General features: G+C 35.3%; 1 protein-coding gene across 2 annotated transcripts in view; it reads right to left on the bottom strand.

The window, feature by feature from the left end:
• The window catches only part of GRIK2 (glutamate ionotropic receptor kainate type subunit 2), a 424,554-nt gene that overhangs the window by 248,746 nt on the left and 151,163 nt on the right, over window positions 1-24,645 (bottom strand). For both annotated transcript variants that reach the window (XM_049818325.1, XM_049818326.1), the window contains 3 exons: window positions 12,836-13,017; window positions 9,064-9,117; window positions 5,759-5,932 (listed from right to left, as the gene is read on the bottom strand). In XM_049818325.1, coding sequence (XP_049674282.1) covers window positions 5,759-5,932; window positions 9,064-9,117; window positions 12,836-13,017 — 410 coding nt within the window. The remainder of the gene's footprint in view (window positions 1-5,758; window positions 5,933-9,063; window positions 9,118-12,835; window positions 13,018-24,645) is intronic.

Here is a 24,645-nt window from a genome sequence, read left to right as displayed (position 1 = left end):
GCTTTAATATTGACCTCTAGCTACAGCATTCATCAAGTACCACAGTGCTTTCCTGCACCTGTCATATACAGCTACTAAAGTGAACATTAAAAAATAGAATTAATAGTATGAATAGAAAAAAGTACACTCTTTTCTACGTAAGATGAAAGCAGATAGCTAAATCGGATGATAGGCAAAAGCAATTAGAAAGGAAAACTTCACATTAATGAAGCAGCAGAGCTTGTTAGGTCATCTTAATTACGCACACTAAGTTCTGACTTGAGGCACAGAAAACTGTGAAAGATTAATACTTGTAGAGTAAAAGAATTCTGAATTCATAACACTTTATTCATGCTCTACTTTGCTTGGTCTGAATCATGGTTGTCATATATAAAGGTAGGAGTGCATTTATGCTCAGGGTTTTGTGGGTTTTTTCTCTTTCTCTGTGCTAGTTGTACAGACTCAAAAATAAGAAGTCAAGTATACCAAAGTAAAGTTTCTTGAAAATAGTATGTCACTGCTCTGTTCTCCAGATTATCTTTCCGTTAGTACAGTACAGATGACAGTACTGTTTGAATTTAACAAAAATATTCAGTCATCATAATTAAGTAGTCTTTCCATCTTGCAGGAAAATCCAAAATTCAATTTTTGGCTACAAGCTAAATAAGGATAAACCCTTGCAAATCTAAAATTTTTTTATGAAATAAAAGCTAAACTTACATAAATTAAATGTTTTTTTATTTTGTTCTGTTGGGGTTTTTTAACTTCCATTATAAATTCATTTTTCAAGAAGAAAATTTACTCTGGTTGAAAAATAGTGCAGTTTTTTTAACGCCAAGTCATTTTCTTCAAGTGGTTGCTAAGTAGCAACAGCTTTCGAATTTCAGAATTTAGTATGAAGTTAGTGAAAAATAACAGTAATGAATATATCATGTATCAGAGAATTGTTTAAAGATTCTCAATCCACTGAGAAGCTGTTGAGTAACACCGTAACACAAGGCTCTATTTCGGACTAGGTTCAGTGTATATTGCAACCTGCAATGTTAAAATACTTTCAAGGCAGATTGCCTCAACAGAACTACCCGTTTGCATACCTCAATCTGTCATACATTTTGTATACAAAAAAACACATTCATTTTGGTGACATACAACTCCAAATATTTTTCTCAGAGCAAACCTCAAAACTTTCAGTGATGCTATTCAACCTCTTTTGATTTGAATGCTGTTCATATATTATAATTAACTAATCTCTGGGACAGAAATGTGCATGGAAAAAATAACCTGCAGATATCTTTATTTTACTTTTATGCACCAGTTTCTATAACCCTGTAAAAGATGTATAGGCAACTAAACATTCTAATAGAACAATTAAGCCATAGATAAACCACTGGTAATCCAGTCAGGCAGCTGACCAAACCAATAACTGGTGCTTTTTACCTTCATGTTCAGTATATTTAAGCTTCTCATGGATGGAGCAAGTTCAAAAGCTAAGGACCCACCCTGCCCACAGTCTAACTTTACAAATGTGCATTTTGAACTGCTAGCAAGTGAAATTAGTGGTGAGAAACAGGAAAATGCATGAATGAACAGACATTTACCAGCTAGATTGTGACATATTAGAAATACCTTGGATTTTATTTGGAAACATGTAAGAAGCCAAAGACAATAACCCACACTTTTATGTATTGCTTAATTAAGTCAGGAATTGCAGGATCAAGTGAGAATTCATTAAAAAGTTTATTCTAGTCTGAAAAAGCCCTAGCTTTGGATTTAACATGAGCAAAGATTTTATTCATTATCTCACTGGGACTTTTTCACCCAACAGTAACAAGAGACAAGCAGAATAAGAGAGAGAAATGTTAAATACGGTTAGTTCTACTAGTAAGAAAGATGAAGTATTGCAACAGATTGGTCTGACTTTTCTTTTCTTCTCGTATTTTCTAAAGGCATGGCTTATTACCTGTGACAGAATTATCCTTAACATATTCTTGTACTTTTATTACAAGAAACAACAGCCATGGTGTGTGCCAGTTCCATGTGATCTTTACTTTTAAAAGCACTATATATTTCTTTCTATCTGTTTAGTAAGAGGATGGTGATATAAAAACATGATCAAAATAAATACAACACTACTGAGAATACTCAGAAAAAAAAGACCTTTACAGTTTTAAGAAACAAATATAATCTTCTAAGTAACTTAGTAAGCTATATACCATGTGTGCACATGCATTTCTGCATGTGTGACAGACATAAAAGATCTAAATGTGTCACTATTCAAATATATTTGTATGGTTATTGATACGTTCTGAGGATAAGCACCACTTCCTCAGACCAATAAAGAAATATGAAAGAACCATCAAAAGTATAAATAAAATCTATCGGTATGTGAATCATGATAGAAAAACCTCTTCAATAGAAGTAGACCACTGAGACTTCCTCAGGAATTCTATGTATCATATTAGAAGTATATTCACAGTTTTATTTCAAAGTCACCAATTAATTTAGACGTTAGAAGAAATCATATCTATTTGATTCTTATAAACATTTGTACAAGCAAACCTTTTATCACAAGAAGTCTGTGTAAAGCAAACACGTATAGTCTGACACAAGGGAAACGATTGCCAACATTTCCACAGATTTTCTGGGGTCACAGAAAGAGCAAAGCCAATTGTGCTGTAATTACTCTCCTAAATCATAGAATGGATTTAGTTTCTTTGTTATACAAATACATCAACATTTATTAAATTATAAAATTATTAAATATGGTAGCATTTATTAAATAGTTTAAATTTCTTTTTCCAAAGTCCATACAAAGAATCTCCTGAAAAGGAGAGTGAAATGTGATGGAAAATTTGTTTTTTGCGACTAATCTTCTCGGGTGTGGTAAAGCATCGCCCTTTCCAGAGCTGTCCTGAGGAGCAGCCTAGAAACAAAGGAAAAACTATCCTAACTGAAGTCAATAGGGTGCACACTTGGAAATTTGACTTGGAACATTCCAAAGAGACGAGATGAAATTTTATACCCATTTTTTACAACATTGGGTACAAAAGGTCAGATAATTATGAGGAAAATTAAATACTAATTCGAGAGTTATACAAGCCTACAGAAAACAACTTGAAACAAGAATTGAGACTAGGAACTTTATGAATCATAAATAAGGAAATACAATGTCAGAGTTAAATTAATAGTTCTAACTCCGTCATGATGACTAAGTTGATTTGTATATGGTGGTAAAGGCAGAGGAAGAAGAACATAACACAAACACCACCAGAGTTTATAAACTTTGCAATCCATAACTGCCTGGTTTTACACCATTGGAAACCAGTTAAGTCTTCACTAAGGTCTCTAAACGCTCAGAGATATACAAACGTCACTTTTTTATTTGGCAAATTCTCGAGTTTCAGGTGTTTCAATACCTGATTAAACAGCATTTAGCTATGTGGCTCAAGCTGAATGCACTCCCATTAAGCAGGCTTATTGCTAATATTTTTCTGAATAAGCTGTAGTCATTATCAACCAGTGAAAATAAAACAAATTCCCAGTTTAGCCCATATCAGTTAGAGTACTCCATAAGAGCAATTCATATCTGTGTAGAATCTTTAATTCCTGAGTGCATTTCTGAATTTAAATACACATGAAAAACAGTGAAGTGGAAGTCCAATTTCACAAACTTAACAACTTTATTGATAACAAGTCAATAAAATGATTTATTTTATTCCATTTATCTTATTTTGAGCACAGGAAGAACTTTGTGCAATGACATCATAACTTTTCCACCTTCCAAACTGACATCCTGTTAATGTTTTTTCTGTATCTAAGGGCCAAATTATAAAAGCTCTGTAAGCACCTAACACTTGTAGAGATTATTAGGCCTTTAAATATCCTTTAAATTCTATCTGCATAAATCAGGTACCTAAAACCCAGGTAATCAAAGTGCATTTAGATGCTTAACATAAAGAATCCCCATAAAATATTCATCACAGTCTGTATGAATACTTGTTTCCACTCAGATTTACAGAGGCCTCTTATGAGTCCAAAAGAGAAACCAGTGTGTTTTTCATGCATTTCTTCATCATTTTCTATCCTGAGGCAAAGTAATAGTGTAAAGTATGGTCTCACACAGTCATATGCTAGCAATAATAGGTTTCTGCCTCACTTCAGAAGCTTTTCAGAGAATGGCACTTTCTTTACAGCACCACAAAATATGAAAAACATGCAACTGGCTGACAGAACTATATTCCAATATTTATTATTCTATGATTTTATTGACCACAGCCCTTTGTTCTGATAAACTATTGCTACCAATCTTGGTAACTATCCAAAGGTTTGAGATCAATTATTATCTTTGATCAATGTAAAAAATATACAACTACAGTGAGTGAGATGAACTGCTACAAATTTCAAATTGAAAAAGGTAAAAATCAAAGAATGAAAATACTAATGCAAACAAGGAAGCAAGAAACAATGACTCACAATAATAAGCAGCAGCTATGTGTAAACCAGATGCATACTTCACACATTTCTAAAATTTTGGGGGGTTCATTTGCTTATTTGGAATTATGTGGAGAAATGAACAATGTAACTTTTAAAGTACTATATGATGGGATCTATAAAATGCAGCGCAACAGAACTAATAAATAAATTAAATTTAAAATTTTTCCAATTATCACCTTCAAGACACTATATACAAGTAAATAGAAGAAACGAAGTATTTTTTCTCTAGAAAGGGTAATTTTCCAAAACCAAGACAAAAAGGAAATTAACTGTTTATGATATTGATTGTCAATTAGTACCTAGTGTCTATAAAATCTTTAAAGCTTATCAGCAGAATTGTTCAAAAGATTAGCTATGTTACGTGGCTCAATTAACACAACATAGATAACTGATAGATAGCTAAGATACCAATCTTCAAGAAACAGAATTTGCTATTTTTCAAAAAGAACATGAAAAGGTTTCTAAAGAAAAAAAAAAAAAAAAAAAGCAGTGGAACTCTGTCAGCAAAGATGTTACAAATCGCTCCAGGCCAAAGTGGAAAATTAGATCTTTCAACAAATTTGAAAACTAAAGAGGTCCTAATGTAGGATATGTTTTAAAATAAATCCCTTAATCCCTTCCTGACATTATAACTCTAGATTTAATTCCAACTAATGAGCAGAAACTCACTGAAAACCTAGTAATGAAAGTTTATTTGCATGAATGCAACTGTGATTTTCATGAACTGAAGCCAGAGAATAGTGGCAATGGAAGGAAAAAAAAAAACCTAACCACCCAGACTAATTAGCTATGTGAAGGCTTAGAAACTGGAAAAGGTAGTAAGAAGCTGTTATTTAAACTATTCATAAAATATAAGTAAAAAGAATTATGTAGAAATGAAATAGTACACACTATTAATGAATTAATCTTAAATGAATAAGACACAAAACACAGAGAAAGAAACAACTGTGATTTAGCTTGATTTTTGTCAGGATTTGACAGGATCCCATACAATATTTTCACCAATAAAAGAGGGAAATATGGACTAGATGAATTAGACTTACAGTATGGCATTATCATTTGGAAAAAAATACAGTATGTGTAATTTTGAAAGAAAGTTAATATGGCCATATATTCAGACTACAGAATATTAACAGAAACACCACAGTTACTCTCTGACTCATGTCTACAATAATATTTGGTCTGATACCTCTAAACAATTTTAGTAACAGAAATAAAAAGTTATAAGGTTTTTTTTAGCTTCACAAACATATACAAAAGAGTAACTAAACAATGATATTCATACCGTCATAAATCCATCCAGCAAACCTGAATCAGGCTTAGGAGGTGCTTGCAATCGCTCCATAGACCACTTTTCAATGATAGATGACACCTGGGTATTTTCCGTGTTTAGAATTCTGAATCCAGTCATATTAACACCACTATACCGATAAGGTTCCACATCCAAGGCAAACAGGTCCTGAAAAAAAATGAACATCGTATAAATTCTTTAATACACTGCAATTCCTATTTCAATTGTTAAACCACCTCCTCAGGCGAGAGTACTGAAATTTGCAGGAGTAACAGTGCTATATATGCTGGGAAGTATGCTCTGTTTATCTAGGGGCTTGTGTCTGTGAGCAAGCAACTCAGGTGACCCTATAGTGGGATTAATCTGTTTCACAGAGGAGCAACAGCTTCAACTGCCTTTTTTTAATAAAAGACTTTTAGGAAATGCTAAGTCCAGTTGCAGAACTGTATCCACTACTAGTTAGGCTTAAATACCAGAGTAAGCGTAAAAATTATTATTAATTACTAAAAATATTATTATTAATCACTACTTCTTTGGCTTACCAGAACAGACTTCAAATCATAAAATAAACAGAACAAGAGTTTCCTTGTACTTTCAATCTCTATGAAACTTGAACAAGTTGATCTTTAAATGATAAACGGGGGGGGGGGGGGGAATGTACATGCCTTTAAATTAACTGAAAGCATTTTTGACAGCTATCAATCATACCTCCAAACATGGACATATCTTTGACTAGGAATTTATCTTTGCAAGAACCTTTGCCAGTTAACATATTTTCAATACATATGTATGTGTGTGTGTGTGTATTAAGCCCCCCAACACACACAGAGACAAATATAAATTAATAAAGATGAAGAAAATCACATTTTAGATCAAGCATGTAAACTCAAGTTTATCCCTTTGACAGAATCCTTAGAAACAATGTAGAACCAGTACTTAACTTCAGGAAACTCACGTCTAAGATCAAGTTTTGAACATGGGGAAAAAAACCACAAAAAACATCAGTTGATGAAAAAAACAGCCATGACTCACTAGGCCTAGCTATGTGCATTATAAACAAACTTTCATTTAGTTTACTTTCTATTTCCTTTTAAATAAATTTTTAAGTGACAATCAAGGTTATACATAAGACATTTACTGTCCTATAATACAATTTTAGTTTCATTGAACATACAAATTCTCCACATAACTCATACTTAGTCGTTCATCTCATTTTTAATTGATTTTTGCTGGCACTTTAATATATCATAAATTTCCATGAAACGGTAGTGTTAGATGTAACACTTGCCCGAATCCATTTTGTTTACTGACTAGAGCTGAAGAAGATTAAATATTGTACTATGGAAAACCAGAATATAATTCATTGTTAACATCACTAAGCCCACAAAAATATCAACCAGTTATCAATCACTACCCATTTTTAATTATAGCTAGTAATTACGATACTATTTTCCATATATAATACCTAAGATATGCAGGTGTCAAAATGCTTTTAAGTTATTCATTTACAAATAACCTAGCTCATGTCCTTTTTCTAAAGAAAGAAAACATTTTATTGCAAAGGAAAGGTTGAACATAACTAGAACTATGTTACATCTTTCCTTTTAAAAATTATCTTAGTGTTTGCTGTGAAAGAAGTCAGAACCTCAGATGTAATTATTTAATCCAAACACATTCATGTTTACACAGGAATATAATAAATATACACAACAATATTATGCATATATTATAAATACACACAAGTTGGTGTATTAATGAGCTACTGCATTAGACCCTGAATCAATCAAGAGGAGAATACACAGAAGACTGCTGTAAACACTGTGACTGGAAAATTTATTTGACAGGACTTTCACCATGTCAGGTAAGAAGCAATTAACATACCAAAACAACTAAATTCCGATGCAAGTTCCAAAGCTACATTGCAAAATCAAAATCTAACATCCATTTTGTGCACGCTAAATTATCCTTTGGCAGCTCCAAGTTAATGGACTACTTGTCTCTCCTTAAAAATGCTAATGTTCTAATAAGGAAATAAGAATGAAAAAAAAAATCTTGATTTTTCAACATAGCTTTAAGAATAAAAATTAAATGCCAATGGACAGTATACCACTCAAAGAAGCAATTTTCAGCAATAGCAAAATGAAAATTTAGTAAATAAAAAAATCCCTTGAAACATCAAGAATCCATTTGGATAGACTAGACAAGTTCTATTGCATGCAATCCTAAATCCATAATCGATAAAACAACTTACCCTTCTGAAATAAAACAGGTACTTGTGCAGGATGTTTTGCCATTACAGTTCTAATGAACTTCACAAATTATTTTGCTTTCTATTCAGCAAGCTAGTTCCATGCTAATACTTTCCATGAACTTCTGGTTTGTGATTCTGAGGTGAACTTCCTATCCTACCACAAAGGATTCATTTCCGTAAGGACTTAAAGATGTATGTGACTTTAAACATAGGTCATTTCAAGCATGGTTTTACCAAGGCACATCTGTTTCATGCTTGAAATTACTTGTATTATAAAGACCTTAATGAACTGCAAACTAAATAGGCAAATTTGAAGACAATGGGAAACAGAGCAATGTGCACAACTGTAGTTTCTAGTGTACTATTTTACCAACTTTTGAACTTTCTTGGTTAGGCTGCGGTGAGCACCAAAAAAGGTTTCCACATACATGTTTGTTATGTTTTGTAAGAGCATTCATACTTTAAATGTTCATGTATTGCAAATGTTAAACCTGATGGTTCCAAGAATGATCAAATTCCTTCTTAATTACTTTTACAATGGACATCAAAGAATATTCCATAATTTGTGTGCCTAAAAAGCTCACATGGACTGTTAAATAAAATGTTGCTAATATTCACACCAAATTATTCAGGAATCATACGACAGCGAAGAATTACCTTGTAAAATGTTGGATTAAAAATATGGAATATATGAGTAAGTTTAAAATGGCATAATCTTTACATACAAGTAGCTAAAAGAGAAAAAGGACAAAATTCATAATATAAATAATCAATTATCAATTATATACTTAACCATGCTTGAAAGTTAAAAACTGCAGTGCTACAGAGTCAGTTGCTTTTTCAGGTCTATCAGTTTCCAGGGCACACTGTTGAACAATAATTAAACCATCCTGATGAGTTTTCACTGAAAGAAAGAAAACTCAACAGAGAAAACCTCTTGTATTCACACCCCATTCCAGACAGACCTTTTTCACTTTGTCAAGTAATATAATTAAAGAAAGTAACATCTTTGTTAGATGTCATCACTATGTTTTTATAAGCCACTTACCAGTGTGGTAAAGATATAGTGATAGTATTCTGTCATCATTCCCATAGCTAAAGCCTTGAAAAAATAAACAAAAGATTAATGTTTCTGAGGTCACATAATACATTTTTATCACACTTACATGGCAAATGAAAAGCTGCAAAAGAACACTACTGGGATCAGACTATAGGGTTGGAATTACACTAAAATTAGGTCAAGCAAGTCATTTCCTAGCAGTTAGAGCAGATTACTGACTATTAAAGGAATTTATGAACCAGATCTTCTGATAGAAAGAATATTATTAGACTGTTTAGTGCAGTAAATGTGAAAGAGGCTTATAGTTTTACATACTAATGGATGCATTAAGTTGCCACACAAAATTTGAGTTGACAATATTTTCATTCAATGTTGAACCCTTCCCTTAAACAAAACAACCTAATAGGAAAATTTTTTTCTGTTTTGATAAACAATAGTATGCATTTAAAAGAAGGACCCAAGCTTATATTATGCATGTGTACATTTTTCCAACCATGGAAAAAATACTCTGAGTCAAGTTTTGAACACTAAGATACACACAACTTCAGTAAAAATGAAGAACAAATATTCATAGTATTACTCTATAAACTCAGATATCTATCAAGTACCTTCATCTGTCTTGCTCACTATGTAATACCAAATATGTTTTGATCAACTGTGCATTTTAAAATGTTCACACTTTTCTCTTAACAGCATAAGAACAAATATTTGTAGATACAACTTTAAAACAATAAACTATGGACATCTCATCGCTCTTGCACATTGAGGGCATTTTCAACTGAAAAGCATGTATCTTCATGCTTTGCACAAAAGTTTTCTTAGAGTAGTATGACTTAATCATTTTAGTATCTACAGTGATTTTTATCTAATTTTAGCACTGTAAAAAAGCTACATAAGTAAGCAACATTTTCTTCCTTTCCAGGAATTATCAACGTAATTCTTTGCCAAGTAGCTACCAGATACACCTCGCTAAACATGCTGAAGGCAACAATTAGACAAGTGTCACAATACCAGAATTTGTATACAAAAGAATTATCAGAGTTCTGAAGGCTATAGAAGCCTTTTTACTTGTGACATTGTCTGAAAAATGATGAAATGACTAGTCTACATGTTCTTTTCCAAAGAAAAGTTAAATGCTAAAATGAATTCCAAATATCAGCTGCAGATCAGGTGTTATATTTTAGACAAGACTTTGACAAAAACTGCAACAACACTTTTCCAAAGGATGTCTATACCTGTGTATTTAGAATTCCACAATAATATTTAGAACTACAGTATAGTGTGCCAATAGCAATTTAAATTCTCTTAAACACAGGAAATCCATCACCTCATGAGAAATATTACAACTTCATCAGAAACAGTACAACTACAAACATTGTTAGCTTTTTAAGAACTTTTTTTGTTGTTTTTAAATAAACCCAAGGTATCTTCCTCTATATACCTAACACATTTGCAGTCACCCATATCTTAACTGCTTATAATCAGTTTCCTTCATACTCCATAGAATCTCTACACAAGAACATCCTATACATGTTCCTGATTCTCCTATGTGCCGGCGTTGTCTCTTTTCCATGTCTTCATTTTCTTACTTTCCTTACTTCTCAAAAGACCTCACTCCTTTTTGCTCTTCAAAACATTATAATTTCTCTGCTCTCATTATTCCAGTGCTTCCCTAACCTTTTAAAATGTGTCTGCTTTCCCTGGTTGCCTGGTGATGTAGTTAACACTGAGATTTGCCTTAATTTAATTATGCTTGTCTGAATGATGGGATTTTTTTTTTCCCTTTTCATGATGTATTTTTGGCCAGAAAACAGTCATTGCCATTTCACTGGCCTCTCAAGGTACTTTGTTGTCTTTATTTCTAACTTGTTTTCTCTTCCACCAACTTCACTGTTAATCTTTCCAATCATCCTCCCAAGAAGAAACCCCTTGTCGTGTCTCCCCAAGTTCATCTCTCCATTACCAGAAAAAATTACTTAATTAATAGTTCACAAATGAATATTTTTTTTATTTTTATTTTTCAACAAACACTTGTAAACACCGTATTTGGAATAATATCACTAAATAATAAATACAGACTTAACATCCTTTGTGTCAATTTTGAGAGCATGGGCTCACATTCAGCTGCAGAACTACCAATTTTAGACGTACTTAAAGCATTGCAATCCTGGAGCTGAATAGGAAGTTAAAAGTCTACAGAAACTGTAAAAAGATCTAAACACTCAAGAAAGAATTGTTCCTGTATCTTCCTTCTATAGTCTTTAGGATGAATAAAGTAGTTTTATAAAAAAGTTTACAATTTGATTTAAAGATTTGGAATGCTCACTCTTGGGTTCTGGGACATGATTAAAGATACATTTTTAATTTTGCTCCCATTTCCCTCTAGTCATATGTTTTTCACAATGTTGTATACTGTGACAGAAAAGTTTCTTTTCACTTAAAAACTACTGGGTATAGTATAAATGTGTACCTCAATGGAGCTATTGTTAGTACTACAGCTTTGTATTGCTATCAACACATTTTCCATCTGCATTTTTAAGATGTTAAAATAAATAAATGTACATTTAATCATTTGGGCTGAACAGCTAAGCCACCTAGGCTGCCTTATGCTTAGCAAAGAGCAAAAACCACCAACAGGGGTTTAAAAATACTAGGAATTAATAAAAGCCTTTTCATCAACAAACAATAGAGCAAAGAAATGATAGCATACATGTATGTCTACTAGCAATTTTAATTGTACCTGCAACAATACGCCCAAGTATCTTTAATGAGAGACATATTTTCAAATCTTAAATACATTTTTGTTTCAATTTAAACCATACAGTCTGCTAGCAAACACAATAGAAACATAAATTAAAGCCACTAAAGGCTGTACATTAGAAATGTAGAATATTGTTTTGGTTTAGGTATTCTTCCTATCCTCCTTACTGCAAGTCGTAGTTCAATTAAAAAACTATGGGCAAAATAACTTCTGAGCATAAGGAATTCCCAGTCTTTGGAGCTAGCTCATTAAACTAAAGAAGACACACAAAGTCTTGTTTTCTATGCACACTTCAGGATTACAGTAAGCTTTTTTATGAGCTGTGTCCTTTGTATGCTGCTGTATTGCCACCTTCTCTTGGAAGCCATTACTGGAATCTGCTTCTGCAATATAAAGCCAGTTAAGTATTTGGGATTCTGCTGTATCTCATCTACTCATCTTACTTGTACATAACAAAGTGAACACTTCCAAAGCACCTACCCAAATGTATTCAGATATTTTGCAGTCCTATTAATAGTGCAAGGAGAATATGGCTTCAAAGATATCTATTAGTTCTGTCCTCTCAGCGGAACACATTAACATGGTCTGTTAGTAACATACTATTCAAATATCACTATCTGATTAAGAGTACACAATTTAGAGGCTTCAATTTAAAAAAAAATAAAATCTTTGTTATATCAAATAACACTAAGCAAGCACTTAAAACCCTGGTTAAAGCACCAATTCTCCAGAGTACCAGTTCTTCATAGCTGAAAGACTGATAGACCTTTTCCCCTGTACGTGAACCAATTAATCTGTTTCTTTAAAAAACATAATGAAAGCAGCTACTGTTAGAGTCACCAATAAAATTATCTCTGAAATCATTGGCTGATTTTCATTTAGGCCTCAGTAAAACTGACATACAATTCCCCTGCTTGTTAAATGCCATTGAGTCTGGATATTACTTTTATTTATTAGGGATGGAAAAGATTAGGCCATCTAAAGCAAAATGAGGATTACCTGTTTCAAGATGCCTGCTGCCATTTCATGGCTGCAGTCAAAGATTACATGGAATTCTTTGCCTCTTTTCATCTCCTTTAGCAATGGCTTTGCATCTTTCGTGTCAGCTGGTAACTGACGGATTTTTAGTCTCAGGTTGTATCGTGATGGAGCCTTGATGAGCTCTTGTAATCGAATAAGGCCTTAAAGAAAACAGAGGAGTCAAAAGAAAAGAAAATTACCAAAACAAGAACCTGAACTGCTAACAGGACAACTTACTATAAAGATTCAAAGTTTTCTGAATTTTTGTCCCTTGTCAGTATGTTGCAACTGATACACAAAAGTTTTATTAAAAAGAAAAAAAAAGGAAAAAAAAAAGAAAAAAAAAAAAAAAAAAAGAAAAAGGAAGTTTCTGCACTCCCAATACTTTCTTATCACAAATTTTTCTTCTTCCTTAATATTAACAGACCAGACAGTAAGCAGCCTCAGTTAGGATTACCTTAAGGCAGACAAATCTTCCTTTAACATTATCATGCAACTATGACATTCCTCTTCAAAGAACATATATAATTATTCTAGTTCCATTAAAGCAATATCCCAGACTAGTAGTTTGTAATCAGACTAGCCAGTCTGCTAACTAATATATCAGGTTTACATACAAAGTTGTGAATCATTTCAGCACTGTAGAACACTCTCACATAATTCACATGAGAGTATTACTTTTTTTTTTCTTGATTACACATGTAACAAAACACATATATATAGCAGCAAAGTGGCTGAATAGATGACTCATGCCATTGCATTCCTCTTCAATACTCTACAATTCCATTTTGAACTACTTTATTTTTACTATGGAATTAGATGCAGTAACGTTTTTCCAAAAATTTTATTGTTCACATCAACATAACAGCATGTGGTGTGGTTTACAGATCACTGATTGGTCTGTCACCAATATTAAACATTAGGTTGTTTAACTGTATAAAAATGAAAGGGTAAAAATAGGTCTCCAATGCAGTAGCAGTTTATTTCTATGTTAGCAAAAAAAAAGATGTATTCCTGCTGTGCTAACTTCCTTCTTGCACTGGAGCATGCTCCATTTAGTGGCAGTAACAAGGGTTACTGTTCATCATTATGTTTGCAGTGCACATATATACTACACCCAACTGCAAAAAAATGGAAGCTCTGCTTAGGATTTCAGTTACAGCAGGATTCAGGCGTAAATTAAGTGCTTCTAAAAGTCTGAAATAGATCACTACATCAAAAATATTAATGGAGATAACTAGTTATTATTTAGTTATCATCACAAGCAGCACTGTCTAGTATTAAAAAACACTGGTATTTCATTTTATCTCTAAATATTCTTCCTAGTTACAACTGGATGTCAAAGGTGTCTTGATTTCAGGAAATTATGTTGTCATAATCTAACATGGCACCACACTACAGTGTCAGCAAGAAATTGTGATAACCTCCGACAAAGGATTTAACACAGCCTTTTTCCAACATACATTGTTCTTTTAGTAACATAATGCTGAGAGATTTTAGTAACATTATATTGCTGTGATTTTTTGCTATGAAGCTTTTAGATTGTAAAAAAACTTAGCTATAGTAATTTCCAGCAGAACCAGACCAGTAGAGAATATAAATGAAAGATAAAATCAGTCTCCTCTGTTTCATCGTTCCCCTTTTTTGTCCCTGCAAAGGATCCACATTATTTTCTCAAGTTTCTGCTGAAATTAGCTGAAACCGGACTTATAGCTTACTATATAAAACCTTCCTAAATTAAGACTGTGGGTGTGAGGATCCGGCAGAGAATCCCAGTAGACCTCTTAGGCCCAAAAGCAGAGCGGGGAAGGACAACATTGCTATTTAGTCAATTTAGGAATTTTTTCTTCACTCACAAGTCTAAGTCACAGATACAATATCTCATATTTCATCACAATTTCTCAGTAATACTCCCAACACATACAAACATTCTCAACAATGTGCATATTGTTCAAACTGAGACAATTTTTACCTTTAACTAAATAATCTCTCAAATTTGCATCTTCTAAAAACAATTCTATAGGAACTTCAATAACAGCTAAAGTGCTGTGACGAACTAAATCCAGTAATTCAGTGTGGGTTGACATTTTCCATACAAAATTATAATGTGAAAAACGTTAATGGTCTTTTGTACATAACAGCATACCAAAATTTAAGGTGTGAGTAAAATGTTTTAACTCAAGAGGGGATAAAAAATAATTCTGCGCATTCCAGGTTATTTGTCATTGCTTGCTAAAACACTTGGAAAATTTTGTCCAGCGCAAATAACTTGTAAATAATTTTGACTCCTATTATGTTATATTTATCAAGTCTAATTTTAGACTTGTCCTGCTTTCTTTGCTTCATTTGGTTTTGCTTGTCCTGCTTTGAAAAGGAAATAAAAGCCACCGTTAAAGAATCACAGAAATATCACTATATTTACTGGCAACCTTTAGTAGAGATGCTGAGGGCAGAACAGATATGGAAACCAAAGTACTTTATCATGACTAGACCTGGTCCCTGCTTGCTAAGACATGGAAGTTATAGCTAGGGTATACACGATTTCTGACTACATGGCAGATGTACATCTACATGATTGTGAAAACAGTACTTTTAGAAACTAATTCAAATTTTAAAAATTGCTGTATTTACCTCAAATACTATAATGATATTTACAATCACATGAATTAATGTATTTAATGGAAGTTTAAATGGATTTAATACTTGATTTCTAAATAATCTTGAATAAATATACCTAAAAGCTGTATAGTAGAGCTGTCTTTTCTAACTTAAAATCTTATACATCTACTGCATACTATTTTCAGATGATCTGGGACAATTACATGCAAGTAAAGCTTTGAAATGAACAACATAGCATACCCCATAGCCATTAACCGCCTTATCAAAAATAACTGACAATAACATGCCAACAAAACCACTTAGGATTGTCCCCAAGTCCTTCCCATTTCCTTAAGACTAAGAAAAATAAAGCGACTAGAATGTATGCCCTTGTGGTCAAAAAATTTAGATGATTTCAGATTGAGGGAAGGACCACCTTTCAATGCAGAGTCTTTCTCAAAGGCAAAGTCCTGCCAGTTGCTCACTTGCTCTGGTATCCATGCACTTCCACTTAAGAACTACAAATCAAAAGAATGGCAACATGGGACAGATAGTATGACATTCTCTGCCAGAAAAAAGAAATCCTGGCTTTTGGTGCGCACTGGTCAAATACGACTGAGAAGACAGACAGAAAGACAGCCTTTCCAAATAGCCACGTTAGTTTGAATCAAATAGCGCTGCAAAATGTTTTGCCATATAACAGACAACAGCGTCTAAAGCTGACACATGAGCTGTCAGTATGTGAACTAGAAGCATGCATCTATCTGAACCACTTACATCACACTTAAGAGCAAGAAGACGTGGGAAAAATGGCTGATTTGGGGCAGGGGATAAGAATCTGAACGCGCAAACATCTTCAAGACCTTATACACCTGAAGTATTCAGATATTAATGGGGACTTCTGTGATGAGCTGTATTTCAACCTTCAAGTAATGTTTAGTGGAAAAAAGTTCTATGTCACACTGAATATTTGCCATGAACCTTCATCATTCCTTGTAGCAGATCATCACAACTAGAAACCACTGTGAGTACAGGAGATTAAAACAACAGGAAACTCTTAAACACAGCTTTATGTCATAGATAGGTAGTAGGAAAAAGATTATAATCTGTTTCACACAACAAGCATTGATCTCCCAAAAGGGAGAGCATTAAGTAAACTGCCAAAGATGAGAAGTCTACAATTTGCTCAAAAAATCATATCCATGAGATGTACAGAACAATGGAAAGCTATTTAAAAAATAAAGACTACTGGTGAAAATATGCTAAAAGAGATTGAAGGTTAGGAGATTCGAAACTGCACTGCTCTTTGAGTCACAAATGGAGGCAATGATTACAAAATATGCATCTACACAAAATGAGGAAAACAAGAACTGTGTCTCAACCATGCAGTTATTTTGAATAATAACATGATGACTTTTCTCTCAGGATTTTTGTAATATGAAATATATTTGGCCTTTTTCTTTTTCCAGAGAAATCAATTTTTATTTTAGTCAGGAGGTGAGGAATGAATAAAGCATTACAGGCTGCTCTTAAGTGGACTGTTATCCAAAGATGCAGCTGGAGTTGCTCAGTAGGAGACAAACAGACACTTGTTAGTATTATGGTTATGACAGTCATCTGAGAGAGGAAACACCTGGGCTTTAGTCCCTGTTCTCGTATTTCTATACTGAACCACTTTTCAAGAACAGCAAGAGACAAAAGCAGCTTTACTCCACTGTACAAGTTTAGTTATCAGAACCACTCCAGAACAAAACTTACCATGTTTGTGGAAGTGACTGTGAAATTAATCGTATTGTATAAGACATTAAAGTGATTCATGAAGTTCAAGATTTCTGTGCAAGTACTGTACTGACTATTTTTAATACATCAAGTGTTACAAGGAAATCTGATTGTTCTTTCTTGACTGCAAACTGTTTGCTCTTTCAATGTGTGGTTTACTTAGAAGGGCAAAGTGCCCGATTTGTATGTTTTACTTACATTCTCAAGTGTTACACAATCACCTTTGTTACACCTTTGGAGACAGGATGGTCAGTTAAGATTGTCAAGGACCATTAAGGTGGGATAGAAGGAAGGGAAAAGGGGAGGCCGCTTTTCTCTGTAACAAGTCCATATGTTCCAAAATTTTAGTAAACAAATGTAGGACTTTACAAATTGACAGCTCCCTTGACCTATCTCTATTTTTTGCACCAATTCAATACAGTTTAGGTCTTTTACTGTAGGCCCAAGGTTTGTTACAGAACAGCGAGAAGTGTTTTGTGGCCTACAGGAGTTTGGGAAGTAAATGTTTTAAAATACTCTTATGAATTAAACATCTACTATATGGCTGACAAAAACCTGCAGGGGATGAGAGCCAACAATTCAAAAACTTTCTTCCAAGATTTGTTCTGTTGCAGAGCATTACCCAAGAAGGTGAACAAAGTGCACATCACTTCATGCTCTCCTCAAGAGCCTAACTGGGCTCCTCAGGAATTAAAAAAAAGAAAGTCCTCCTCTTCATAAATCTTGTCATGACTGGGCTATCCCAGAGAAAGAAAAAATCCCACGAAAATTTGAAATAGAAGATTTATAGATGTAGGAACTAATAGTAGAGCAATTAAAAACTGTGAAGGAGAATACTATGGTAAATACTGTCTGCTTGCTAGGTTACCTGAGAGAGAAGCGATGAGCAGAACACAAAGTACCACACTCTGAAGGCAGTACAAAAGCTGTAGAAGCTACTGGAGGAACCTGAGTGTGAGAACAGGGGAAAGAAAACCTGTGAATACACATCTCTGTAGTGCACTGACGGACCTCAGTGCTGGGTCAGTAGAGGCATGCATGCAAGCAAATGAAGTATGCCTTCAACAACTGTCAGGACACAGAAATAGTAACCAATGAGCTTTCTCAAAACATATTTTTAAGGTAAAGCAAATCTGAGACATAAACAAATTCCAGGTAGTTTAAAGCTAAGGTTTTTCTCCTGTCCTCATCAATGTAAAATAAAAAAGCAACCTTGAGCTTTTAATGTGTAGTATTGTTCCTCATAGCTTCTACATGTAGCAAAATACTTAATTTAGTAATAGTTACCGTTAACGCACACTTCCATTCTTAAGATTTTAACATGTTTTTTTCATTGTGTTTCCAGCCACCAGCATTTATTAAGTTCAAATGAATTATGCAGAGCACAGTTCCAGTCTACTAAATGACTCACTTCAGTAGTCCACCAGGCCATCCGCTGCAAGGAATATTTGTTCATCCTCGTCCATACTTAAAAAAATAAATCTTTGCTGGCACAAGTCCAACGGTTTCCAGCTTGCTAGGCTCTCAACAAGAATGATTTCGGAAAACAAACCCCCCCTCACTCGCAAGGGCTGCCACCTCCCGCGCGGAGCCCCCGGACACACCGTTCTGCACAGAGCGTGTGGTGTGGGGAGCTACCGTGAAGCTGTGTCACAGGTGGCAAGTACCACTACTACACTCACGCTACGGCTCCTCGCTGTCAAGCAACACCTCATGGAATAAAAAAAGAAAAAAACAGACAGTGCTGAGCGTACCTCCCTCTGGTACTCCTATTTCTCCATCAAAGTGCTGGTGGGTAAAGTGTTGAGACGCAGCATTTCCTCACACAGGCATTAGTGGGAACTGAGACTGAGTAAAGGCTTTCCAGGCCTGGATCACACTTCAAAAGCAGGCTCTTGCAAATATAAATCAAAGGCTGAAAGTCTCCTTCCACACTGTACCTAGCATTTGTATTATATAAAGTGGGTGAAGAGCAGCCTAGTTTTCCTAGAAAATAAAACCCACCAAACGAATTCCCTGAACAAAAATGGCATAATTAATCTGAAAAGTAACAAAAAACCCACATGCAAAACCAAAACAAAACCAAAAAAGAGCATTCTCTTTATCCTTTCCTCTCCGCTATGCCTGGAAGAAGTCACCGGGGTCGAAATACACCGGCCTTCACGGCCTGTGCAAGGCACAACGGGCTGCATCCTGACCTGCCCCGCGCCGGTCACAGCTGGTTCCCGCCGGCCCTGAGCCAACCTAGGCCGCAGGGGAAAGATCCCCCGCGGCGCCAAAGGGAGGCAGCCCACTCACAACCACGGAAGACGGGCACCGGCCTCCCCTCAGGGCTGGAGACGCCCCCTCCGAGGGAGGCAGCGAGCGCCTTGCCACAGCAGGGGCCGGCTGAGGGGACGGCGCGGATTCGGGCCGGCCGGCCGGCGGGCGGGCGGGCGGGCGGGCGGGCGGGCTGCGGCCGTGGACGGCTCACGCCGGGGTAGAGGCAGCCGGAGAGGCTGCAGCCCGGAACGTCAGGTAAAGCCGTTACACACAACGCGGCAGAAACTATTACACCAAAGGGCCGGAACCTGCTGGCCCCTCACGGTCAGCTGCCAGGGTGAACATCCATGGGCTGCGTGTAACCTGAAGTGAAAATACACACGGTGTTTTCTTCCTTCCTAGGGAGGGGAAAGGTACGTATTTGTGTAATTGCGCCCTGTTTCTCACTAACAACATAAGTGATCGGAAGCTTGTGTTTAAAAGTAATTAAGTAAAAACACCTGACTCTGGAATGTTGTGCCTGCAGTGTTTTCCAACCATTTTGAACAGTTCAGTTTTTACCCCCTTCTTTTCTAGGTTAAATATTGAACAGTGGGTTATTATTTGTAACCAAGGAAAAAATTAAGCACTGAAAAGATATAACCTAAAAGAACAAGCTCCTATGTGTAAACTGCAGCACCTGGGTCTGGCTGTGGAAAATAACTGCTTCCCAACTCCTAGTTGTCACTGATCTTCTCTTCCCCACCACACCCTAACGTCCTGGTTTCTGCAGAAAAAGTAGGTATGATGGCCAAAAAAGGTCCATGGGATCAAAACATCGCACAGCTGAGAAGTGACCAGGCAATCCACATACGATATAAATAAATTCTGCTGCTATCATTATAGTAAGTCTGTGTTTGGAGTTCAGTTTTTCACAGCTATAAGACATCATACGTTTAAGGCTTTTTTACAGTAAAACTACTGCCTTCCAGTAACCAAAAACGAGCTTTACCGTATTTAGTCTCTTTAAGATATAGTCCTGAATACATCAGGTGAAGTCAGTCAAATTCACTGTTTGCTTTCAATTTTAGATGTTGCCAAAATTTGTTCCATCTGTATTTTCACTTTTTCCTAATACTGTTAGGAAACAGTATTAGGCCCATTTCGATGGGTGAGATTCCTGAGACTCAAGGCAGACTGCTTCTTCCTACTATGTCCAGTTTGCCTGTGAGACTCCGCTTCTGCCCTTCTACCCTCTATGCATAAGGCTAAGGGCCAAAGTAGTTTTAGGTCAAGCAAGCATAGGGTATTTATACATTAACTCTAAGCTTCTGAGCTCCTGTTAATCCCAAAGTAACTTTCATTGCTGTTGTCCAATATTAGAGGAGATGGACAAGCTGGTTATTCAGGACCAAAGTTACAAGCTGTCACGCACTGAGAAATAAAGTCTCTGGATTAGCAAGGGACAGTTTCAAAAGGGCATGTATGTAGCTCATATGTAGCTCATATGTATCTAATCAGAAAAAGAGGTACCAGAGCCTCCAATGAAAAAAAGGAACATAATATGAGAACTATAAGTACAATGAAGCTAAGGACAAAATGAGTCCTTTCTTCACCATGATTTTGAGGAAATATTTGTCAACACAAAAGCACAGATTTCAGCCTGGAATATTTTTAAAACAACTGATTTACAATATAAAATTAAGTAGAGCCCTCCGATTAAATGCTGACCTCTTATTTTATTAGCATTACAGGATCTCAGTGTAATTTAAAAAAAAAAACAAAACCCAACCATTTGTGTGGACAAGCTTCTAAAAAAAAAATAAATCTATTTTACAACAACATAGAAATAATAGCTGCATTTTGGGAATGTACTTCCTGCAGTTTCTTTCGCCAGGGACACCTTTTTCCTGTCCCTTTAAACTCTCAATTCCTTCTTTTAGCAGCCACTGTGATAGAGTCTTACCTCTGAATGGCTGGGAAGAATGCGGTGTGAGTAACTCTTTTCAGAAGCTGCCATCAATTCATCTTTAAGGAGAATCCTGAAGGAGCAGTTTGTGAGCTCTCCAGCTGGCATCTTCCTCCAAAGAGATCAATCACATTACCTCCTCGACATGTTCAACTTCAACCAGTCCAGGAAGCAAGAGCCCCAAGTTTGTTTTAAAACCTGTGTCTCCAGCTCAGCAGTCTTGCAAGCCATTGCTATGCCACCTGGCCTGCTCATCAAACTATTTATCATTTCCGTTAATGCTGCCTTTGTGCTGCACAGGAAGAATGCAAGCAAATGCGCTTTGCAATAGGCTGAACACATGAACCTTTTTCTGTACAAAAGAACACTAATGCCCTTTTAAAGGCTACTCCTATCTTCAGATTCTCAAAAACTTCAAAAATAATAATATATTGCTTTGCAGAGTTACTAGAATAGTTTCTCTATTTTCAGTAAATTGTTTCCTCTCAAACCTCTCTGTACTATTCTCCTTCTCTGACAGCCCCCTGCCCAGTTTTTCTGGTTATTTCTCAGAAAAATATCATTGTGTATTGGTCTTTGAAAGGGGTATGGGTAGAAGGGAGGAGAATGCCAGTTTATTGGATATTGATAGAATGCTTCACATCGACCAGAACAGTTCATTGCTATAAAATGATTCACAGATATTGAACATCCTGAACAGATTATCCATGAATTCTCAAGATCAGTGTTATCATCCTTGTCCTCTACTTAAAAAACACCTCTAGTGAAAGGATTAAAAACAGTGGGCTGTTCCATGTTCTTTGGATATAACAGCATAATACAGAAACACCATTAAGAAAAATACAGAGAAAATAAAGATGAAGGGAAAAGACAGCTTGATGGACCTTTCTCAATTATCCATATTTAGCCTTTTTACTACATTAACATAATTTCACCCAATTCCAGCAGTATAAAGCATCCTTAAAATTGTCATCATTTATATTAAACCCATTTAAATACAGTACCAATGGTGTGAACTGTCTTTAATGGAGTAAAAGCTTTAAGATACGTAATCCAGAAAAAAATTATCTTCTTACTGTAAACATAATTACTACAGCTCCTTATTACCAGCTTTAGAGTCCAACATTTTAGCAGGTTTTTTCAGTGTTGTAGTTGAAGCGTTGGAGAGTAATCAGAACACTACGTGTGTGTGCATATATATGTGTATATATTACAGATATTACTGTATTACAGCTTTATGCCACTTGCAATCTGCAATATTAAAAAAGCACAATTAGTGGAGGTGATGTGAAGAAAGGTTCAAAGTTACCTAACATTACATTGACTTAAATTATTTTTTTATTGTTAATCTTGATTCCTACCAGGAAAATGATATCATTGTATCAGAAAAAAAGGAGGAAAAGAATCTGGTAAATGACTTCAGTAGCAGTTTTGCCAAAGCAAATTCTATTTAACAAGCCCTTTGTCAAGAAATATGGCTGCTCTCTTTAGAATAACTTCAGCTGAAAATTTCAAAATTAGATTCATTAGGGCAAGCTAAGATACACTAGTCACTCATGGTAATAATAGTATTTGCCAGAATGAACTCTGAGAGTCTATTTGGATGGCAACATTTCCTTCTGGGGTAGAAAGCATAGATGTACAGAAGCTCTGTAATGTCAAGCTACCTGTAACTATGTACTTATCTCCTTATCAAAGCATAGAGTAGTGACCTACTGCCCCAACTTTTCTTCAGAGATACAGAACTCCTGTTTATAAATCAGAACACCGTTAGACTATGTTGACATGTACTATCATATCTTGATGAATTTATTCCAAGCTTCACTATCCCTATATGTGGCCTTCCAGCTATACAAACACACTTAAAGAAGGTACAGTGCTTCAAAAACAGCAGTTTATGTTTTTAGAAAAAATCATTTGATCATCAAGTTGTGTTGTTTGGGGTTGGGGGGGGGGGGAGGGGGAGAGTGGTTTGAGGAAGTATATTTCTTTTGAGCATATCACTGAAAAGAAGTTTTAGTCACACTGAAAAGCCAGTTCTGAGTCACCAAGTATGAGAGGACAAATAAAAATTACATTATTTCCAAGTGAAAATATTTTTCAAAAACTATCTCTTGGCATGTAGCCATGCCAGTATTCAAATAAAACTTTTCAGCTTAGGTAGCTGGTTGTCTTCTGACATTTCTTTTCCCAAATCAGCATCTTCTCAGAGTGCTTATTGTCTGGACTAGACTGAGACTAAATCTTCTGCTCCAGATAAAAAACTTCCACGTAGAATAATGGTACTGATGCCAGCAATCCATTTACTGACTTAATTGTCTGCCGAAACAAGATTTCTAGGGCTAAGAACTATGCCTCTCTCTAAACTTCTCCATAATTGTGGCTATGATGCAGTCTCCCAGTATTCATCTTGCCCTCATGCTGACATATTGAGGTGTGTGCTATTCTGTGTCACACACAGCTGGACATTCATCAAGACGATCAGGTAGTTTTACATGAGCTCCAAAGCTCAATATTTAGAAGCATGCAATAGCAGTATCTTAGATGTTTATTTTCATGTTAAAGGCTTTACTGTTTCCTTTATTAGAAGTAAACTACTTCAAACATGAAGTATGTATGGTATGGAGGGACATAAATTTGAATGTCTTTGGTTCAAAATTTGACCTGAGCTTTAAAGGCTCAGTGTTAGAGTTGATACCTGGTTTGCCTTCACATCCACACTTTAGGATTCAGCTGCATGCTCAGGTATAGTAATTAGCACCCTCTGGGCACATTAGGAAAGAAAGCCCAGTCCCCAAACTTCAGGTGATCCTTACTTTGTATGTGGAAGGATGGACCTGAGTCAACACCTTTAACCTTTATCTCCAGCAGTCTTACCCATTTTTGGTCAATGTCAGCTCAACAGAGGCTACTTTGTTCAACAGTGATCTTATAAATGTTATGAGTATGTGTCACCAGACTGAGGGGACTTTTCTTTCATTTCTTGACCTGCACTTCCACAAAATTATGCTGATATAACCAGTGGTGTATTTCAGGAGGACACAATGCACAGTAATACTAATATCTGAGAAGAAATGTTCCTTTCTAAAACAAACAAAAGAAGGCAGAACTGTGTTTTTAACTAGACATGTGTGTGCATGTATGTATATGTATTTGAAGTACAAACCTCATTATTATGAAAGATCTAAAAGTGTCTAGACTA

The sequence above is a fragment of the Accipiter gentilis genome, chromosome 15 (genome assembly GCF_929443795.1).
Source record: "Accipiter gentilis chromosome 15, bAccGen1.1, whole genome shotgun sequence".
Taxonomy (NCBI): Eukaryota; Metazoa; Chordata; class Aves; order Accipitriformes; family Accipitridae; genus Astur; species Astur gentilis.
This window is presented reverse-complemented; position numbering and strand designations above follow the sequence as displayed.